Genomic DNA, 20,040 nt, shown 5'->3' on the forward strand with positions numbered 1-20,040 from the left:
GAACAGTTATGATCCCTTTCTATTGAATGAGTTCTTCCAGGAGAGATGACATTGCTGGAGGTTTTTCTAGGTGTAGGCCTGGGTTACATAAAACCAACTTGGGGACTGAGAGAACTCCAGTCTGTAGCCTGCTGATATTTTGAGGACAAACTGATCGGTTGTTGTCCTCTACTGTGGGGGGAAAAAAAAGCTTGCAGCCTTCCTGCTGCAGTCGGAGGACTGCCACTGATTTTTTTGTGGCTTGGGTAGGGGGGTCGAAATAGTACCCCTAACTTGCCCCTCCCTCTTTGGGACCTCCAGGGTCTTTTGTAACCTGTCTCTTTCGTGTCCTGGGCTTGGCGAAAAGTCAGAAAAATGTTCTTGCCCTAAGAGATCACCTTCTCATTTACTGGGAAGGCCTTCTTTCTAGCTGCCATCCTATCAAGTACGGCTTCAAGATCAGGGCCAAACACTAAATTCCCCTCAAAGGGAAGACCACATAGCTCCGCATTTGTAGCCATATGCCCTGACCACGTTTTAACCCATAGCGCTCTACGAGCGGACTTTACCAGGGCCGAGGATCTTGCAGACATATTTATAGATTCAGCGGAGGCATCTGCCATGTACCCTACCGCTTTCTGTAGTACTAGCAGCGTGTCCAACAGGTCTTTGCAGGAAGTTTCTGCTTCAATATAGGTTTTCAACTGTTACAGCCAGTGCTCTAGGCTCCTGGCCACCACAGTTGGCACCATAGCTGGTTTCAAATTGGCTAGGGTTGAATCCCAGGCTTTTTTCAATAAGGATTCTGCCCTTTTATCCATGGCATCTTTTAGGATGCCCATATCCTAAAAAGCCAGGTCTGTGTTCCTAGATACCTGTGAAAAAACTGCATCAAGCTTTGTTTTTTTTAATTTCATACTTGAGCGATATCCTCCTCAGAAGGAAATCTCAGTTTGAGACATTTAGAGAAGAAAGGGGCCGTTTCTGGGTCCTTCCACTGTCTTTTCACAATTTCAGACAGAAATTTATGTCCTGGAAATATCCGATGTTTCACGTCACCCATACCTTGGAACATGTTATTGTGTATAGACAACTGGGCTTTGTCCTCGTTAAGGTTTAAAGTTGTATGGATAGTCTTTAATATATCATCCACCTCTTCTAAAGATAATCTATAGCGTGCAGAAGCAGCCTCTTTCTCTTCATCCTCTTACAGTGCCTTGCAAAAGTATTCGGCCCCCTTGAACTTTTCAACCTTTTGCCACATTTCGGGCTTCAAACAGATATAAAATTTGAATTTTTTGTGAAGAATCACCAACAAGTGGGACACAATTGTGAAGTGGAACGAAATCTATTGCATAATTTAAACTTTTTTAGCAAATAAAAAACTGAAAAGTGGTGCGTGCAAAATTATTCGGCCCCTTTACTTTCAGTGCAGCAAACTCACTACAGAAGTTCAGCGAGGATCTCTGAATGATCCAATGTTGTCCTAAATGACTGATGGTGATAAATAGAATCCACCTGTGTGTAATCAAGTCTCTGTATAAATGCACCTGCTCTGTGATAGTCTCAGGGTTCTGATGAAAGCGCAGAGAGCATCATGAAGACCAAGGAACACACCAGGCAGGTCCGTAATACTGTTGTGGAGAAGTTTAAAGCTGGATTTGGATACAAAAAGATTTCCCAAGCTTTAAACATCCCAAGGAGCACTGTGCAAGCGATCATTTTGAAATGGAAGGAGTATCAGACCACTGCAAATCTACCAAGACCTGGCCGTCCCTCTAAACTTTCAGCTCAGACAAGGAGAAGACTGATCAGAGATGCAGCCAAGAGGCCCATGATCACTCTGGATGAACTGCAGAGAACTACAGCTGAGGTGGGAGAGTCTGTCCATAGGACAACAATCAGTCGTACACTGCACAAATCTGGCCTTTATGGAAGAGTGGCAAGAAGAAAGACATTTCTCAAAGATATCCATAAAAAGTCTCGTCTAAAGTTTGCCACAAGTCACCTGGGAGACACACCAAACATGTGGAAAAAGGTGCTCTGGTCAGATGAAACCAAAATCAAACTTTTTGCCCACAATGCAAAACGATATGTTTGGCGTAAAAGCAACACAGCTCATCACCCTCAACACACCATCCCCACTGTCAAACATGGTGGTGGCAGCATCATGGTTTGGGCCTGCTTTTCTTCAGCAGGGACAGGGAAGATGGTTAAAATTGAGGGGAAGATGGATGCAGCCAAATACAGGACCATTCTGGATGAAAACCTGTTGGAGTCTGCAAAAGACCTGAAACTGGGACGGAGATTTATCTTCCAACAAGACAATAATCCCAAACATACAGCAAAATCTACAAAGGAGTGGTTCACAAATAAACGTATCCAGGTGTTAGAATGGCCAAGTCAAAGTCCAGACCTGAATCCAATCGAGAATCTGTGGAAAGAGCTGAAAACTGCTGTTCACAAATGCTCTCCATCCAACCTCACTGAGCTCGAGCTGTTTTGCAAGGAAGAATGGGCAGGAATTTCAGTCTCTCGATGTTCAAAACTGATAGAGACATACCTCAAGCGACTTGCAGCTGTAATCGCAGCAAAAGGTGGCTCTACAAAGTAATAACGCAAGGGGGTTGAATAATTTTGCACGCCCCACTTTTCATTTTTTTTATTAAAGTTTCAAAAATCCAATAGATTTCATTCCACTTCACAATTGTGTCCCACTTGTTGGTGATTCTTCACAAAAAATAAAAATGTTATATCTTTATGTTTGAAGCCTGAAATGTGGCAAAAGGTTGAAAAGTTCAAGGGGGCCGAATACTTTCGCAAGGCACTGTATTCCTCAGAATCTGGGGAAACACTTCCCTCTTTGTCCTCTGAATCACTGCCCCCTCTGGGTGCAGAAATACTTGAATGAGAACAGGATGTCGAACTGCTACTATTAGGCTGTGCAACCGGGAGTTTGTCCAGGTAAGAACGGAACGTCTCAAACGTGTCCGCAAGTTCTTTCCGGAAGGACTTTAATAGTTCTCCTGGTTGAGTAGCGGATGTAGCTGAGAAAGTCTTCTCCTTAACTAGCTCTGCTATACAGGTCCTGCATAACACTTTGGTACAAGACACCCTAAGTGTATTTTTTGCAGGATGGGCATTTCCTTTTAGGAAAAGGGGAGGAATGCTTGGTTATTTCTTTGGCTTTTGTCTGAAATACACCAAAAGTCCACTCCATTAAAAACATATCTAAATAACAAATCCAGATACAAAGTTAAAAGCCTTTAACCCTTAGAGAAAAAATAACCAGTTGCCAAATAGAAGAGCTGACCCTTTAGCCCCTGTGTTTGTTACCGCAGCTTTACAACTCTAGTGACCCCCCCCATTGAGTCACCATTCTAAAAACACCACAATTCTCCTTAGTGCTTGGCTCAAGGAGAGTGATGCAGGCTCCCTTCCTTCTGCCCAGGGGAGTAAGAGAGGGAAAACACAAGACCCCTAAAGGAAAATATACAGGGACCTCTGCCCCTGCTTACCTGGGTCTGACTGGTGTTAGTGGCTCCTGCTCCTGCCACCGACACCTGTTCCTCTGGATCCATTGCTGCTGAGTTTCTAGTGGCATCCAGGTGCTGTTTTGTTTTATTTTTCCGGGTCCTTTCGCCGTTGCGAGGACCGGAAATTCCAACATTCTAAGGCCATTTCCTCCCCCTGCGGTCCAACAGCCAGAAATTATGCATTTGCCACCCGGGATTTGGAAAGCATTGAGGCTAAAAACAGAGGAGACGCTGCTCTCACCACTGCTGAGCTTGCGGTCCCTCCTTCCAAACTAGCTGCCGGTGGGGATGCTGGACTGGCCTATATCACAGACTAAACCACAGTTCTGACCCATGCTATCTCCACCTGGAGAGAGCATAGCACACCCTTGGTTCCCTGCAGCGCTTCCTCCATAGTGGAGGAAACACTACAACTGAAGCCATGGTGGAAGTGACTGGCCTATAAAGAAATTGACTGACATGTGTTTCCTAGGAAAATGGGTGAAGCTGCGCTCTCTCCAGGTGCTGTCCTGAAAGACGAGGTGAGAGAAAAAAATTCATGAAACGTTATGCCCAAAAAAAAAAAAACACACACATTTGAAAAATTGCTGCATAAATACCTTTGGACATAAAAAGTTGCCATTTTATTCCCTAGGGTCTCTGTTTGGGGAGTTCTGAGTAATTTTCTATCAAAAAAATATATGATTTTTACATGTAGGAGCAGAGTGGCAGACCTGGCCCAGGTGGCTAGTTAGAGGACCTTCACACTGGAAAGCAACTTCTATCTAAACAATAAGGTATTTCTTAGGCTTGTTCTATATCTTTACATTTTTTTCTGCCTCTGTTGTTCTCTACTCCTACAGCCTGCTGCGGTAGAATGTTCACATAGTGGTGGGGATAAAATGGAAGTGTTTTACCTTCCAAAGGATTTCAGTCTACTCGTTTTTGAGATCTACACAGTCTCACATTCTTGTCAGACAGCACAGTCAGAACTGAAACCTGACTTTTTTCAACTGCAGATAATACAACCAAGTCTTGTCCTGCCCCCAATTATTGACTAGACAGTGAAGGAAAAGCACTGATAAGCTGATCTCTCTATTACACTGCTCTAACCTCCTAACAGGACATCACTTATTAGCACACAAACACTGCTGCACAACTGATTTGCTCCTACAATGCATTCGGAAAGTATTCACAGTGCTTCACTTTTTCCACATTTTATGTTACAGCCTTATTCCAAAATGGATTAAAAATGCAATACTTCCCTCAAAATTCTACAAACCATACCCAATAATGACAGCAAGAAAGAAGTTTGTTTGAAAACTTTGCAAATTAATTAAAACTAATACCAAAAGTATTCACAGCCTTTGCTCAATACTTTGTTGAAGCCCCTTCGGCACCGATTACAACCTCAAGTCTTTTTAAGTATGATGCTACAAGCTTGTCACATCAATTTTTTGGGCAATTTCTCATATTCTTCTTTGCAGGACCTCTCAAGCTCCATCAGGTTGGATGGGGAACGTCGTTGCACAGCCATTTTCAGATCTCTCTAGAGATGTTAGATCGAGTTAAAGTCTGGGCCACTAAACGACATTCACAGAGTTGTCCCGTAGCTACTCCTTTGTTATCTTGGCTGTGTGCTTAGGGTCACTGTCCTGCTGGAAGATCAACCTTTGTCCCAATCTGGAGGTCCAGAGCACTCTGGAGCAGGTTTTCATCAAGGATGTCTCTGTACATTGCTGCATTCAACTTTCCCTAGATCCTGACTAGTCTCCCAGTCCCTGCCACTGAAAAACATCCCCACAGCATGATGCTGCATCCACCATATTTCACTGAAGGAATGGTATTGGCTAGGTTGTGAGCGGTGCCTAGTTTCCTCCAGACAGGATGCTTGCCATTCAGGCCAAAGCATTCAATCTGTTTCATCAGACCAAAGAATTTTGTTTCTCATGGTCAGAGTCCTTCAGGTGCTTTTTGGCAAACTCCAGACGGGCTGATTGATTGGACTGCTGCACAGATGGTTGTTTTCTGGAAGGTTCCTTCTCTCCAGAAAGCAATGCTGGAGCTCTGTCAGAGTGACCATCAAGTTCTTGGTCACCTCTCTGACCAAGGCCTTTATCCCCTGATTTTTCTGTACCTATCCCCAGATCTGTGCTTCGATACAATCCTGTCTCGGAGGTCTACAGGCAATTCCTTGGACTTCATGGCTTGGTTTGTGCTCTGACATGCACTGTTAACTGTGGGACCTTATATAGACAGGCGTGTGCCTTTCCAAATCATGTCCAATCAACTGAACTTACCACAGGTGGATTCCAAATCAAGCTGTAGAAACATCTCAAGGATAATTAGTGGAAACAGGATATACCTGAGCTCAATTTTAAGTGTCAAGGCAAAAAGCTGTGAATACTTATGTACATGTAACATAACAAGTGAAGCACTGTGAATACTTTCATTGTAGTCTGTGCTCTGCTGTACAGGGGAGTGCATGATGCCAATATCCCAAGTCAAATTCAGGGACTTGCATAAATTGCAAGATAATAAATGCCAGGATTTCTTGGAACACAAAGAGTAAGTTTAAACATTTACAAAAAAACTATGTAAAGCAAAGTTATTAAAAAAGCAATAACATTTATTTTAAGCTAACATATTTTACACTTTACACATGCTAAAAAAAGCATAGATGACAAAGTAAACATTTTATTTACACAACACTTTATAAAATGGTGCAAATGATCTGTCTTCTTCACCTTTTGTGCACATGCTCTTCACTTTTATTCTGATTGGTTCGTGCAGTTTTTAAAAAAGGGCAGTGGGATGCAAGCCAGTAACATGAAACAGCACTTGTGAATTAGATGGAGGATGAGGTGGATTGATTAGTGAAGTCTTTAAATATCATGCATTTGCCCGTAGAGCCATTAACTTGACGTCACCATAAGGTTTAACAAAGGTAACTGGTTAACAGGAACATCGTTGACAAATGTATTGCCAAAAAGGTTTTGTAAACATTAAATATAAATGACGAGTTGTTACAACACGATTCATGGACCGCAACAGAGTCTCCATGGCCAAGTTTAGTCTCTGAACACCATAAGCTTGTGACCACTGGTGGAAGTCAAGGTACCTCAATTAGAAGATTATTGAATATGGAAACAGCTGAACATATTAGATGCAGAGTAACTAGACAACAGCAAGGTAATTACTTATGTTCAACAGATCCAAAGAACTAAAATCCTGAGTCTGGTCTGGCTGCTAATGTAGCTGGAAAGAATACCATATACAGAATATATCTAGTACATACCTGTAAAATGTAGGTTGAAAGTTTAGAATGAACCGTATTCAGACACCGATCAAAACAGCAATATGACGCACTTAAAATGTTTAGGTTAAAGCGGAGTTCCACTTGTTTTTGTCGTTTACAAAAAGTGTAGCTGCTGACTTTTAATAAACGGACACACACTCACCTGTCCTATGGTCCAGCCTTGCTCTTCTCCTCTCTGCGGCGTCATCATAGCAACTGTGGGCACCCAGACATGATAGCTTGCGGCTTCACGGCCGGGCACGCACTGCGCATGCGCAAATTGAGCTGCAAGCTGCTAGTGGCCAGGCAATCTTCTGGGACTTCTGACGTGCCCCAAACAATTTCAGAGAGGGAGGGGCTGCCTAGGGGGAGAGGAGGCGTCGCCTAGGCGGCCAAGAGACAGAAGCAGAAAGTGGGACAGGAAGTCCCTCTCAAAACAAGGTACCCACTCACCCAGCCAAAAAAATGACACGCCAAATGTGACATGTAAGGGGGCAAGTGCTTAAAGTGGAAGTTCCACTTTTGGGTGGAACTCCGCTTTAAGTTTTATACTAAACTGTTCAAACAGATCTATAGGGCCTATTCACACCTATGTGTTTTATTGCTCGAGTAACATTGTAAGCCATTTTATATGGTGCTGGCTTACATCTGAGCCATTTGTTGTCCATATTTTGGTGCTTTGATGTGCATTAAAAGGCCTATTGATGACAACAAATGCATGAAAATGCATGACTGTTGAGAACTTCTCAAATTGCATGAAAATGCTCACAAAAAATGAAAAATATGGCCCTAGATCTTGGTTCACAAATTATTTAGACTTAAATTCTAAATGCTGAAGGTTTTTGACCTCATGCATTCCACGCATAAAAAGGTAAAAAAAAAAAAAAAAAAACCTTCGGTATACATCCCCTTAAGCCCCCCTAATACTTACCTGAGCTTAATCCTGATCCAGCAATGTGCACAAAAGCAGCTGCTCTCCTGGCTCTCTCCCTCTTCACTGGCTCAGAGACAGCAGCAGGAGTCATTGGCTTCCGCTGCTGTCAATCACAGCCAGTGAGGGAGCGGAGCCCCGTTCTGTTTGTCATATAAACACACAGAGCGGGGCTCAGGAACGAGCATGCAAGAATGTCCATAGCATCTTGCTATGGGGGCACTCAGCAGGGGGGAGAAGCCAGGAGCGCAGACGGGGTCCCTGCGAAGAGGAGGATCAGGGGCTGCTCTGCAGGTAACATTTTTATTTTATTTTTTACCTTTAGTGAGTCATCAAAATGCCAAATAATTTAAAGTAATCATATTCCTTAGATATTACGCACGCAAGTCTGGGATAGCAAACTGGAAGAAATTATTTCCAAATAGTTAAAGTGGTTGTAAACCCTTACAGACCACTTTGACCTACAGGTAAGCATAGATTAAGGCTTACCTGCAGGTCCAAGAAATATCACCTAAACCTACACGGTTTAGGAGATATTTGCAAAAAGACAGGCACCGCTGTCTAAGGCGCATGCGCCGTAGATAGCGGCACACTGAGCATGCCACTGCTAACGGCGATATGCCATTAGTGGCGGCTCCCTGCCATCGCGGCTCTGTCACAGCGCCGGAGCCACGATACTCAGAAGGAAGATGGACGCTCCATGGAAGAGGGGACAGTGGTGACTTCACTGGCTCCTGTGTCAGGTAAGTGACACATGAAGTAGCCCATTATGCTTTGCCTTTGCAGGGAAACAAAGAGGAAGTAAACCCATTGAGTTTACTTCCTCTTTAATTGGTGGTGGTGGTGTGTGTGTGTGTTGACTGTCTCAGAGCTTCAGAACTGATGAGTTTGTCTCACACGTTGAGACAAGCTCAATATTACTTAGCAGCGCTATTGTTTTCTGCAGTAATCCTTGGGTATTGCTGCAACATTTAAAGAATATGTCACGGCTGAGACAACAATTTGCTTCATCTGAATAACAGCTATGATAGCATATTTAGTGTATACAAATGATCCCCAACTACTGCAGCATATGATTAGCAATGGTTATGAATGATAAAAGTTGTCACATGGCAGGCTTTATGTTATACTGACAAAAAATTCTTAAATGCTAAATCCTACCAATTATTCTCATTACACCAGGCTTTGTACAATTCTACCATCATTAGGGACTTTTTCCGAAAACTCAAATGTTAACAAAGATATCGTATGATAGCAGGCTATTAAGGATGAATGAATAATGGGTAGTAAGGGCTGAAATATTTATTTCCTGGAAACCCTAAATGCTCCGTGCTGAATATACTGCTGGCATGTAAAGTGAGCCACTTGCACATGTGAACCATGCTGAAATGGAGGACCAGGGTACAGACTTGTTGATCCTCATATTCAACAGGGATGATGTAACAAAAACCTAGGCCTTTAGGCATGAGGCCAGCAATAAAAAGAGCCTGGAGCAGGTATTTCAGTCCTGAAATGCTCAATTTATCCATCATGGTAAGATAGCTTTATGTTAACATTTAATTATCAACCTTAAATGGTTTAGGAGTTTCAAATCAGATTCATGGGAAATGGGAAAGAGGGGCAAACACCCAAAGCAAATCAGATATTCTGTAATTTTAAAGTGGTAATAAACCAAAAAGCAAACATATTGCAGTTTACTATTTCTTAGATGTGATAGCTCCATTTTCTTTTTTAGGCTTTCATTCTTCTATTTTCATCTGGTGAATGCAGCCACCACATCTAGCGACTGGTGAGTCGCAATATACTACGTTTTGCTTTTAAGTTTAGTATGACTTTAATGAAATTTGGATGGTTGCTATAGGTCTTCGATTCAACATTTCTTTTCGGAAATTAGTATAGTAATGGCACTTGCTTTTGAAAAAAAATGGAATAGACGGGTGCTAGAGAAAATGACTCCTTCAGATCCAGTGCACCTGTAACAGGAGTTTATGGTCAAAATATGTGACAAAGTTTTGCTTGAGCCATTCGTAAGGGCACACGAGCAGCAAATAGCCGATTCATGTATTGGTAGGCAAGAGAGGGACGCAACTGCTTCTGAAAATTTGCTTACACAGATGTACACCATAAGGAACAATGATGGTGCTAATGACAGGCTGCAATAAAAGAGAACACGATTTTGCAGGTATAAAAGGTGGCAATATATAAATTTTTCCTATTTTGACTGGCCAGCCTCTGAAATGCAGCAGTAAAATGTTTTACACTAAGCCGATGCATTATAACATTTTGGAGTGATGAGTGTTTGACACTGCCACCTCTGAGAAATACCTAGTTAAAAAATTATTGCTTTGTGAAATAATGGAAAGTGAACAGAGCTAGTTCTTGTTTCTACAGAAATGTTTTACGGTGGCAACAAGCACTAGTAAACTCCTCTCTGGTTGGTTTTGTTTTGAGAGTGGTGATAAGATGGCCAACCCCCCCCTCCCCCCTCAGTTTATTTTATTTTTTACACCACTGAATTAGCGATAACTACACTTCCAAAGTCCATTATTATTACTTTCTAATTCTCCCATTTCTTTCCTGCTTTCAGTACATCTTACAGTGGATGAGTATATTTAGACTTTAGAGCCCTACTTATATTCTGAGTATTTACAAAACTCAAATATATATTTTAGGAAGCTAAGTATTAGTTTGATCGTTCAGATCTGCTGGCTGGAACACGTGTTAATTGTGTAGACCTACTTTAGGTAGTTGAGTGCATTTACCTAGCTTTTGAATGCTTGTTAGACTATGGAAATCTGGAGATCTAAAAATATTCACTGTGTCTAAGCAGTACCCTAAAAAAACAAAAAAAAAAACATCAACCTTTAGTAATACACCCAGCAGCTGTATATCTGCAGTGTGAGATCATTTAAGGCACTGTGCCTGCGACTGCTATCATTAGATTTGGCGACATCAGTACTGTGCTGTTCAATGTTCCCCTCCTCCAGAAGAGGAGGTTGTAATGCAAGGCTCACCCTGCTTCATTCATGATGTGGAACAATGATTTCTGAACCTTCTGCTGCTTTCTAACCAGCCATCCGGGTGGAGAAATCTTACAAGATGATGCAAAGCCCAGCCTCTACGCAGAGACACAGGGCAGAATAGGGTACAGTAAGTCAGTAATGGGAAAAAGATCAGCTGAAAGGGAACCTATACCAGTGAAGATTTCTTTTTTGTCCTCTACTTGCCCTTTTTCAGACTTCCACAGTTCAGGTCCTCTTTAGGAATTAGTCGGACTGAGTGATCATGAAAAATGGCACTCATAGGGATTTCTAGGTGTGATATTGGAATGCTGCACACTTCATAGAGAACCTATTCTTCTGTCAATCAGTAAGTCATTATTCAAAGCTAGCACCTTAGAATTTCCTGTACATAAAAAAAAAAATTATAATAATTTCCAGGTTGAATGACAAATTACATAAATGGCCCATGAATGTTAATACTGACTGATTAGTCTACGGTGAACGTTTTGTTCTTCGCATCGGTTTTCTCTACACAAACTATAAAATTTTGCTACATCTGTTAAAGGCAACACAAGACCATTATCAAGGGTAGCAGTCTGTGCAGGTTTTAGAGGCACAAGGAAGTTGGATGAGACACTAGTGCAAGTGGCTGTATAATGTACTGCAGCATTTTACAATGTTTGAGGAAAGCTAAGAGGTGTTTTTTTATTTTTTCACACTGCCATGAACTTGGCCAGCTGTAAACGTAGACTATGTGTATGTTAGCACAGTCATGTGCGAGGAATCTCTTGTAGGGTCTTTTGATTCTTAGCCAAGCTGCAGACCACCTCATAACAACCTGCCATTAAATACGTTTGCATATGACAAAACATGATGCTTTCCAGACATTCCTGATATTAAACCATGTTCTTGGATCATTTTCACCTTCTTCAGGTTCAGGCATATACAAATTTTCTGAACATTTCTACTCTCAGTACCACCACAATCACATTCCATAACATACTGCATAAGGAACCAGTCAAAGCAACCACACTACCTTTTGTCCACTTGCAAAAACCTGCAGAATTTCAGAGCACTCGGGTCCTATGGAATTCAGATTGAACCTACAAAAATGGCATTAGAATCTTCCAAGACTACAAAAGCCTGCAATCTTTCTGGGATATAAATAAAAGGAAAAACTTGATTCTTAGGGAGACAGAATAAAAGACTTTTCTTCATGGCTCACTGATATAGTATCTGGTCACGAGAGTTCATTTCCCCCCCCCCCCCCCCCCCAACACTGAGGAAGTCCCTGGCAGTGTCCATGAACTGAGGCTTTCACATAACGGATGTTAGGCTGGATGGGCTACCAGATGTGTGATTCACAGTGTGTCATCTTGATAACGCCAACACCTCCTCCCAACCGTCGGTAGTTCATGCCGCCATATAACCTGCATACAAGAGGAGAGATGAGGAATAGTTTCTAGTAACAATATATTGCATATTTTAGTTAAGGCAATGTGTTCAGACCATTAAAGGGACAGAAATCAATGCAATGGTGTACAGAATATTTGTTACATTCTTTTGTGTCAACATATACAGATTTCATCTATGATATCACAAGACAATGATTATTAGTGCCATACTTATTTGTTGTACAAACAGGCCAAAAATCACCTGAAATTGGTTAGTTCGGCAGGAATCGGCCAACCTTTGCCCATGTGTACAGCTGTCTTTTCTATAGAAGCCGGTCTCACAAATAACTTCTATTGAACAGGCATGCTGGAAAGCCAGCAGCCGATTAGCAGTGGCAGTGAATGGCTGTGATAAAATAGCACAGTGGAGGAGATTGCTTCACTAACCTTGCTTGTGATAGTACAGTGAAAAAATAAAAATAAAAAAATAACTTTGTGTACCCAGCTTATGCCCTGTTCTTGTCCAGCTCTGGCTGAGCCAAGCTGGCCTCATTACAATTGTGTTGGACAATGGAAAATATGGCTTTTCCACGTGGAAAGCTACAGGCAGTCAAGCTGATGCCGAGAAGTGAGAACGTGGTCACATGCTACCCCTAGAGGATACTGCCTGGGAAGAAAAGCCTCACCCCTACAGTAAGCAAAATTCTGCAAACTACACAGATGCCTCATTGTTAAAAGAAAATAATAAATAAAACTCTTTATAAGCAGCATTTGGATTGACTGGAAGGCTTTTAATTTAAGCAGAAAGAAATACACAAGGCTAGCTTAATACCCATTACTTTGCTACCTACAGCCCCAAACCCCAATATCTCAGTTAACAGTATATTGGTGATACAAATTGCCCTGCTTTAGCTGGCATTCACACCTAAACAAAGCATATGCCTGGTGATTGTGCAGCTTTTTTCAGGTGTATTACTTGCATTTTTTGCGCCTGTATCAAGCTTCAGGAGTCTATTTCCTGGGCTAGGCACGGGGAGCAAAACAGTAGAGAGGAATTCTTCAGGCATAAAATTGTGCAAGAAAAGCATGTATATATGTACAGGCATTCCCATTGAAGTCTGAAATCAAAAACGTCTGAAAAAAAAACCCAAAAAAAAAAATCTCCTATACTTTTTTTTCCCCCAAGAACTGAGTGAAGAAGTGTAAACAGGCACAAGTGTAAAGAATGCCATTCTGCGTAGTCAGGTGTAGGGCAACAAGCACAAAAAAGTGTGAATGGGGCTTACCTGAAAGAGAAACCTAAAACAAGCTGTTCGCTTACTTATTCATTATCTTAGGCAGTATAATTTATTTTCATAGATCAATGTGTGTCAAATTATATTTGAAGAGTGGCTATACAAATCACAATTAATGTGAGCTCATTTAAGGATGAAGAGAGCAGTAGACTATACAGTACTAGCTAGAATTTCATGTCATCATGCATAGTGCGTAGTGCGCCCTCTGCTGAACCTTCTAAGAAGGGTTTTTAGCCTGGTGGCATTTCAGTTAACCTGTGCTTTGCAGTGTGTAGTTAATTACACCCATCAACTAGACTGAAGATATATTTTTTTGATCCAGAATAAAAAGTGAATGTAAATAACATTTCATCTATTTTATTGGTGGTCATTACCTGCAGTTCAAAATAACATTGATATTACAATAAAAAAAGCTCATGCTACGCTTACTACCGGAGACACAAAAAATAAAAAGCCAAGCCACACTATTCATATTGTTATTACTATAGACCCCATGCTTAAAACCTAAAAGAGGAGTACAGTTGTACTTAATATTTATATACCCCTGGCAGAATTTATAAGATTTTATTTTTAAAAGCGATTCAAACAAAATCTCACTCCCGGTAGTTTTTGTTTGTTCTGTTTGGTGTATTGTAAGTGAGCTGTCTAGTGGCATTGGTGCAAATCATTTTGAAAATTCTGTCATGAGTATGTAAAATGCCTCTTCTGATGACAACCACTCCACTATATTATATATATATATATATATATATATATACACACACACACACACACACACACGTGTATATGCCGCACTGCACACTTTAAACATTTCAGGGATAATTTTGCTTTGAAAGAAAATCCTCCCAAATGACCCTCCCTCAGCAAAAAGTTACAATAACTTTAGATCTCAGCTGATTCCTCCTTACACTCAAGTAGCACTTACAGAAATGGTGACCTGTACACCACGTGAATACGTAGGCACCCAGTCACAGAGATGGAGCTGTGTTAGTCTGTTCATCTCTATGGCCAGGTACCTGTTGAGCATCAAACAAGTCAATCTGGTAGCACTTTTTAAAAAAAGTTTGCATTTCCAAATGAATAGTAATGGAGTTTCCAACACTGCAAAGTCAGCATGACTGAAAGATCACTATTGGTTAACCAAGTAGAACGCCAAGTAACTTAAGGCAGAGTTCACACTGGCATTAAAAGCAGGCGTTAAAAACGACCCTCAAATGCCTATGCACAAGATAAAATAGACAGACATTCACACTATCAAAACATGAAGCGTTAGCATAGCTACAAAATTAAAGCCTCATGTCAAGTCAACCTCTCCCATGCAAGTCTATGGTAACGTTCCACAGATGCTATGGCAGGCAGTTGCGGAGCAGTTGTGGGGTGTAAAGATTAGCTTATTGCCGGTAAAGGAATAGGCGTTTGTGGAACAGTTTTCATAAAAAGCTTCAGAACTGCCCATATGGAGTTTGGGGAGCATTTTTAACTCCTCATTAATGCTTGTAAAATGCCTGTCTAATGGCCATACTAAAGCTTATTTACACAAGTCTAACGCCCATACTAATGCTATAGGGGCGTTTGTTAAGCGTTAGAAATTTAGTCAAGTGTGAACAAGCCCCAAGGATCAATAGTATGTTAACTTTTTATTTTTATTTTTTACTTGAAAGCATTTCCACGAAGTTAGTAAAAGGCACTACAAAGACAATCTGTAGTATATAGTAGAGATAAACAAACATTCTCACCTCCAAGTGTTAGCATCTGGATCAAACACCTCTATAGTTTTCAAGTATGTTGTTCCATCAAATCCACCTACAGCCATCAACTGCCCATTGACCACAGCTAGACCGACCTAGGACATTGATAAATGAAATAAGCATGAGCAGTACTACTTACCATATGAAAGTATTCTTTAATAAGCCAAACACTACAATTGTTTTCTAAGGCATCGCTAGCTTGCAACTATGTTAATCATTTTTAACTTGAAATTTATAGAACTGGTGGCCATAACATGGACTGAACATGCTACCGCAAAACAAATACAATTAACCTGCCTTAAAAAGAGTATTGTTGCTTAAATAATTAGACAGACCCCCAAGAAGGTCAGTGTACTACACACCAAGGAACACGCTTTGATTTTGATCATCTGTAAGCAATATGGTTCTCCATCTATGATGTACATTTATTAAACTGGGATAAACTGTGGCAGTGACCATTATAGCTCATCTTCACTGTGCTGCTGTTTAAAAGGCTGCGATGAGTAGTGAAGATGATGTTCTCCACTTCCCATTGCAGCTCAGTGAGAAGCTGCCAGTGAGTTTAAGGCCTCATGCACACAGGATAATTTGCTAACTCTTCCAGAAGCCTTTCCTCCTGGCAGTAGCATTTTGGCAGGAAAAATGCCTGATGCTGGTAAAAGTTTTTACGCGTTTAGTCTTGCTTACAGATGTCAAGCGCTTGGGTGTTCATTAATTTCATTGGCTGGAATAAGAATGTATCCCAGCTATTGAAATGATTTAACTCTGAAGCGCTAAATGTGCCTAGCATTAACACGCATTAAGACATTTTTACAAGCGTTTTTTCTGCCAAAACTCTGCTACTCCTGGATGCTCCGGCAGTGGAGTTTATTTTTTTGCCTCTAAAAGCCCCTGCCGCTAAATGCTGCAGGGGAGTTTAGAGACAGGAAAAAAAAAAACATGCCAGACGCTCCTAGAAGCAGCTGCAAAAAAGTCCAGTGTGCATGAAGCCTTATACAAACAGGCAGTTTATTAAGGTGCAATATAAACCCCTTACTGGCTGTTTTCTCGCTCCTTGCTTCTCCACTACAAAAGGTGTCTATAGCAGAAAGAGAAGCTGGAAATGGCCGTGATCTTTTTTCCTGAGCAGTTTATAATGAATGTTCAGTGGCAATAAATGAAACAGCCAGAAGAACAATGTAGTGTGGATGCAGCTACTACACAAGGTCAAATCATAACAGAAAAAAAATTAGAATTTTGACTTGCATGTAACTTCCATCTCTTGGACTACAGTACACGACACTCTGTGGGACTCCAGCTTTTCAGCAAGTAATGAGGAAAAAGAAAACAGAGGGGAGGGACCTGTTTCCTGTACTGTGCGCCATGGAAATTGTAGGCAAGTCAGTCAAATTTCTCATCATCTTAAATCGTACAGAACAGGACACAAGACCGGTCGTTACTACCCACCCCCCTCTTCCTCCTTTTCTCAGGTCCTCTAAACTCAAATTTCCTGCTCTGCTAAAGAATAGCACCTCGGGGTGTCCTACCATTAAGCAGCAACTACCGGCACAAAACCTATATTATACTTAAGCCAAGCCATATCACTGAAGACTTGTGTCACTTTGTGTATGCGCGCGCGTGCGCACGCACACTGTGCTACCCCCCCCCCCCCCACCAATTCCTTATTTATGTTCTGTAAGTATGGGCTGCGTGCCATTTACTGAACTGTATTGTTACATACCCTCTCTCTTACCCCCCATTCTTAGGGGATGACTCACTTTTGTCTCTTTACCATGTAAGCACCGTTCTTTCCCTCAGATTTTTGAACAAGGACGACAGGACACAAGACTTATAGTCATAGACCATGGGACTTCCCCAAGTACAAAAACTGAGGGGTGGGCAAAAAACTAGTAAAGAGCAGTAAACATTTAGATGACTGCACGGAGCACCCAGGGTCAAAACTTGCATCAGCAGAAGCCTGGAGATCCACCAGGTAAAACTGGGAAGGTATGAACTGAAGACCAGGTGGCAGCTTGCGTGAGCCAATAGGAAAGAGGAACCTTTTCCTTGAGGGCATAAGCCCCGTGAATTAGCTGCATGGGTCACCTACTTATGGTGGAAGAAGCAGCTGAATGTCCGTTCTTGGAACTTTTAGGGAGGACAAAAAAGGGATTTAGATTTTCCCGGAGGAAATATTTCCAGCTAGGTAAATACCAACTGATTTGACCACATCCTGGCAATTGTGGTTGTACAGGCAGAATTCCTCACCGGCGAGCTCCTGCTATGATGTAGGAGAAGAGTCAAGTGTGGGAGTTGTCCGTCGTAAGGCTCCAAGTTTCAGAATTTTGATGGGGTGCAACGACTCCTGTGGAGATCAGGATCCCCCTGACAGTTAAAGGAATTTTAGATCCCGCTGCAGGCCTGATGGGAGGAAGCAACGACAGATGCCACCCTAAGGAGAGGAGAGGAAGGATTTCCTGGATTCTAGAACTTTAAGATAAAAAACATACAAAGCTTGTGTGGAATTTCGCGCTAAAAGGGAACTTTGTAGTTTCCTGGATTCTAGGGCTGAGTTGGAAATTCATTAGGCCAGGGAGATTTTTGCATGGCTGAAAAGCAATTGTGGGTGATCCAAAAATGGGCACTCATAGGCGGCACAGATGGGCACTCATAGGCAGCACAGATGGGCACTCATAGGCAGCACAGATGGGCATTTTATTTATGGGTGGCACGGATGGGCACTGATAGGTGGCACTGATGACACCGATTGGTGGTTTTGCTGGGCATCACTAATTTCATTTGTTACATGATGGTGCCAGTCAGTGCCCATTTGTGCCAGATTGGCCTGTCATTTGCACACGTGGATGGCCATGGGGGCCATCCACATGTTGGGAGCTTCCCTGGTGGTCCTGGCGGCTTCCCTGGTGTGGGCACCCGGGGGGGGGGGGGGGGAATGATAAACACAGCGCAGACCACCCATCAGGAAAGCCATCGACTGGCTCTCCTCTACTTGCGTCTGTTAGACGCGAGTGAGGAAAAGCCGGTCACCGGCTTTTCCTGTTTACATCGCGATCAGCTGTGATTGGACACGGCTGATCATGCGGTAAAGAGCCTACCAAGATCGGTGTAGCGGTCGCAACGATGTGTGCCCCCACGGGCGAGCAGCGGCTGTTATCCTGTAGGACGTCATGACACCCAGTCAGGATAACTGAACCAACGCCCGGCTGTCATTTTGCTATAGGCCGGGCGGGAAGTGGTTAACCAATTAAGGACTAGCCTTGTTTTGGAATTTAGGTGTCTATATGTTTAAAACAGTTTTTTTTTGCAAGAAAATTACTTAGATCCTCCAAACATTATATATTCCCTTTTTATCCTAACACCCTAGAGAATAAAATGGCGGTCATTGCAATGCTTTTTTTTCACGCCGTATTTGCCAACGGTCTTACAAGTGCACTTATTTTTTGCAAAAAATTCACTTTTTTGAATAAAAAAAATAAATAAAACAGTAAAGTTAGTCCATGTTTTTTTTTTTAGATTGTGAAAGATAATATTACGCCAAGTAAATTGATACCCAATAGGTCACGCTTCAAAATTGCGCCCGTTCGTGGAATGGCGTCAAACGTTTACCCTCAAAAATCTCCATAGGTGACGTTTAAAAAAAATTCTACAGGTTGCATGTTTTGAGTTACAGAGGAGGTCTCGGGCTAGAATTTTTGCTCTCACTCTACCGATCGCGGCGACACCTCACGTGTGGTTTTACCACTGTTTTCATATGCGGGTGCTACTCATGTATGCGTTTGCTTCTGGGCATGAGCTCATCGGGAGAGGGCGCTTTAAAAAAAATACATTTTTTTCTTATTTATTTTACTTGATTTAATTTTTTTATGTTTTAAAAAATAAATAAAAAATGGGTCACTTTTATTCCCGTTACAAGGAATATAAACACCCCTTGAAAAAAGCATGACAGGTCCTCTTAAATATGAGATCCGGGGTCAAAAAGTCCTCAGATCTCATATTTGGACTAAAATGTATAAAAAAAAAAAAAAAATTGTCATTTGAAAAAAATGACATTGAAAAAGTGTGCAATAAGAGCTATGGGCGGAGTGACGTTTTGGTATGGAGACGGGTGGGGGCCATCTTAGCCTCACTCGTCTCCATACAAAGGACGTGAAAGGACCCGATCGCCTCTGCCGCGACCAACGGCACCAGTAAGCGCCGGAGGGCACCTCTCCCGCCGCTGATAACGGTGTTCTGCCGCAGAGACCACCATTATCGTAAAGAGGACCAGCTCTTCAAAAGATGGATATCTCAGTTGTGGCAGCAGCTGCTGCCATTACCGAGATATACATCGGAAGATTAAAGATGTATATGTACAGGAGCCAGTCGGCAAGTGGTTAAATACCACCAAAAGAAAGCTCTATTTGTGTAAAAAAAAAAAGGACAAAAATTTCATATAGGTAGAGTGTTGCATGACAAATGTGAGCGCACCGAAAGCTGCAAATTGGTCTGGTTAGGAAGGGGGTTTAAGTGCCCAGTGGGCAAGTGGTTAAGCTGTGTATGTCAAGCATGCAGTGCTTCCAGAAGGCAGCTGTGGGACACAGAGCAGACTCTGAACCAGGCATTTGCATCGGTTCATTTCTCCCTAACCGGGTCATGTGAGTCACTAGGTGTTGCTTGGCAGGCTAAAGGTGCTTAGCAGGATTGTTGCATAGGGGCTTGGTGAGCCCTATTGAAGGGTATCCCTTCTGGGGTGTGTTAATACTACACCCAGGTACTTTTTTTGTGGCTAATAAATGTCTTAAAAAAAAAAAAAAGAAAAAAGGAGGAGCGGGACTAATACTACAGGGAAGGACCCACATATGTCGTCAGTAGTTCCTGATGAACCTAGTCGTATCCCTA

At 42.0% G+C, this 20,040-nt stretch overlaps 1 protein-coding gene across 4 annotated transcripts in view; it reads right to left on the minus strand.

Annotated features, from left to right (window-relative positions):
- Nucleotides 1–6,102: 6,102 nt before the first annotated feature.
- The window catches only part of KLHL20 (kelch like family member 20), a 99,454-nt gene continuing 85,516 nt past the window's right edge, over nt 6,103–20,040 (minus strand). For all 4 annotated transcript variants that reach the window (XM_077452982.1, XM_077452983.1, XM_077452981.1 and 1 more), the window contains 2 exons: nt 15,151–15,257; nt 6,103–12,155 (listed from right to left, as the gene is read on the minus strand). In XM_077452982.1, coding sequence (XP_077309108.1) covers nt 12,071–12,155; nt 15,151–15,257 — 192 coding nt within the window. In that variant the 3' untranslated portion in view covers nt 6,103–12,070. The remainder of the gene's footprint in view (nt 12,156–15,150; nt 15,258–20,040) is intronic.

Source organism: Lithobates pipiens, unplaced genomic scaffold (genome assembly GCF_037356315.1).
Source record: "Lithobates pipiens isolate NorthernLeopardFrog02 unplaced genomic scaffold, aLitPip1_a1.2 Scaffold_23, whole genome shotgun sequence".
NCBI classification, from domain to species: domain Eukaryota; kingdom Metazoa; phylum Chordata; class Amphibia; order Anura; family Ranidae; genus Lithobates; species Lithobates pipiens.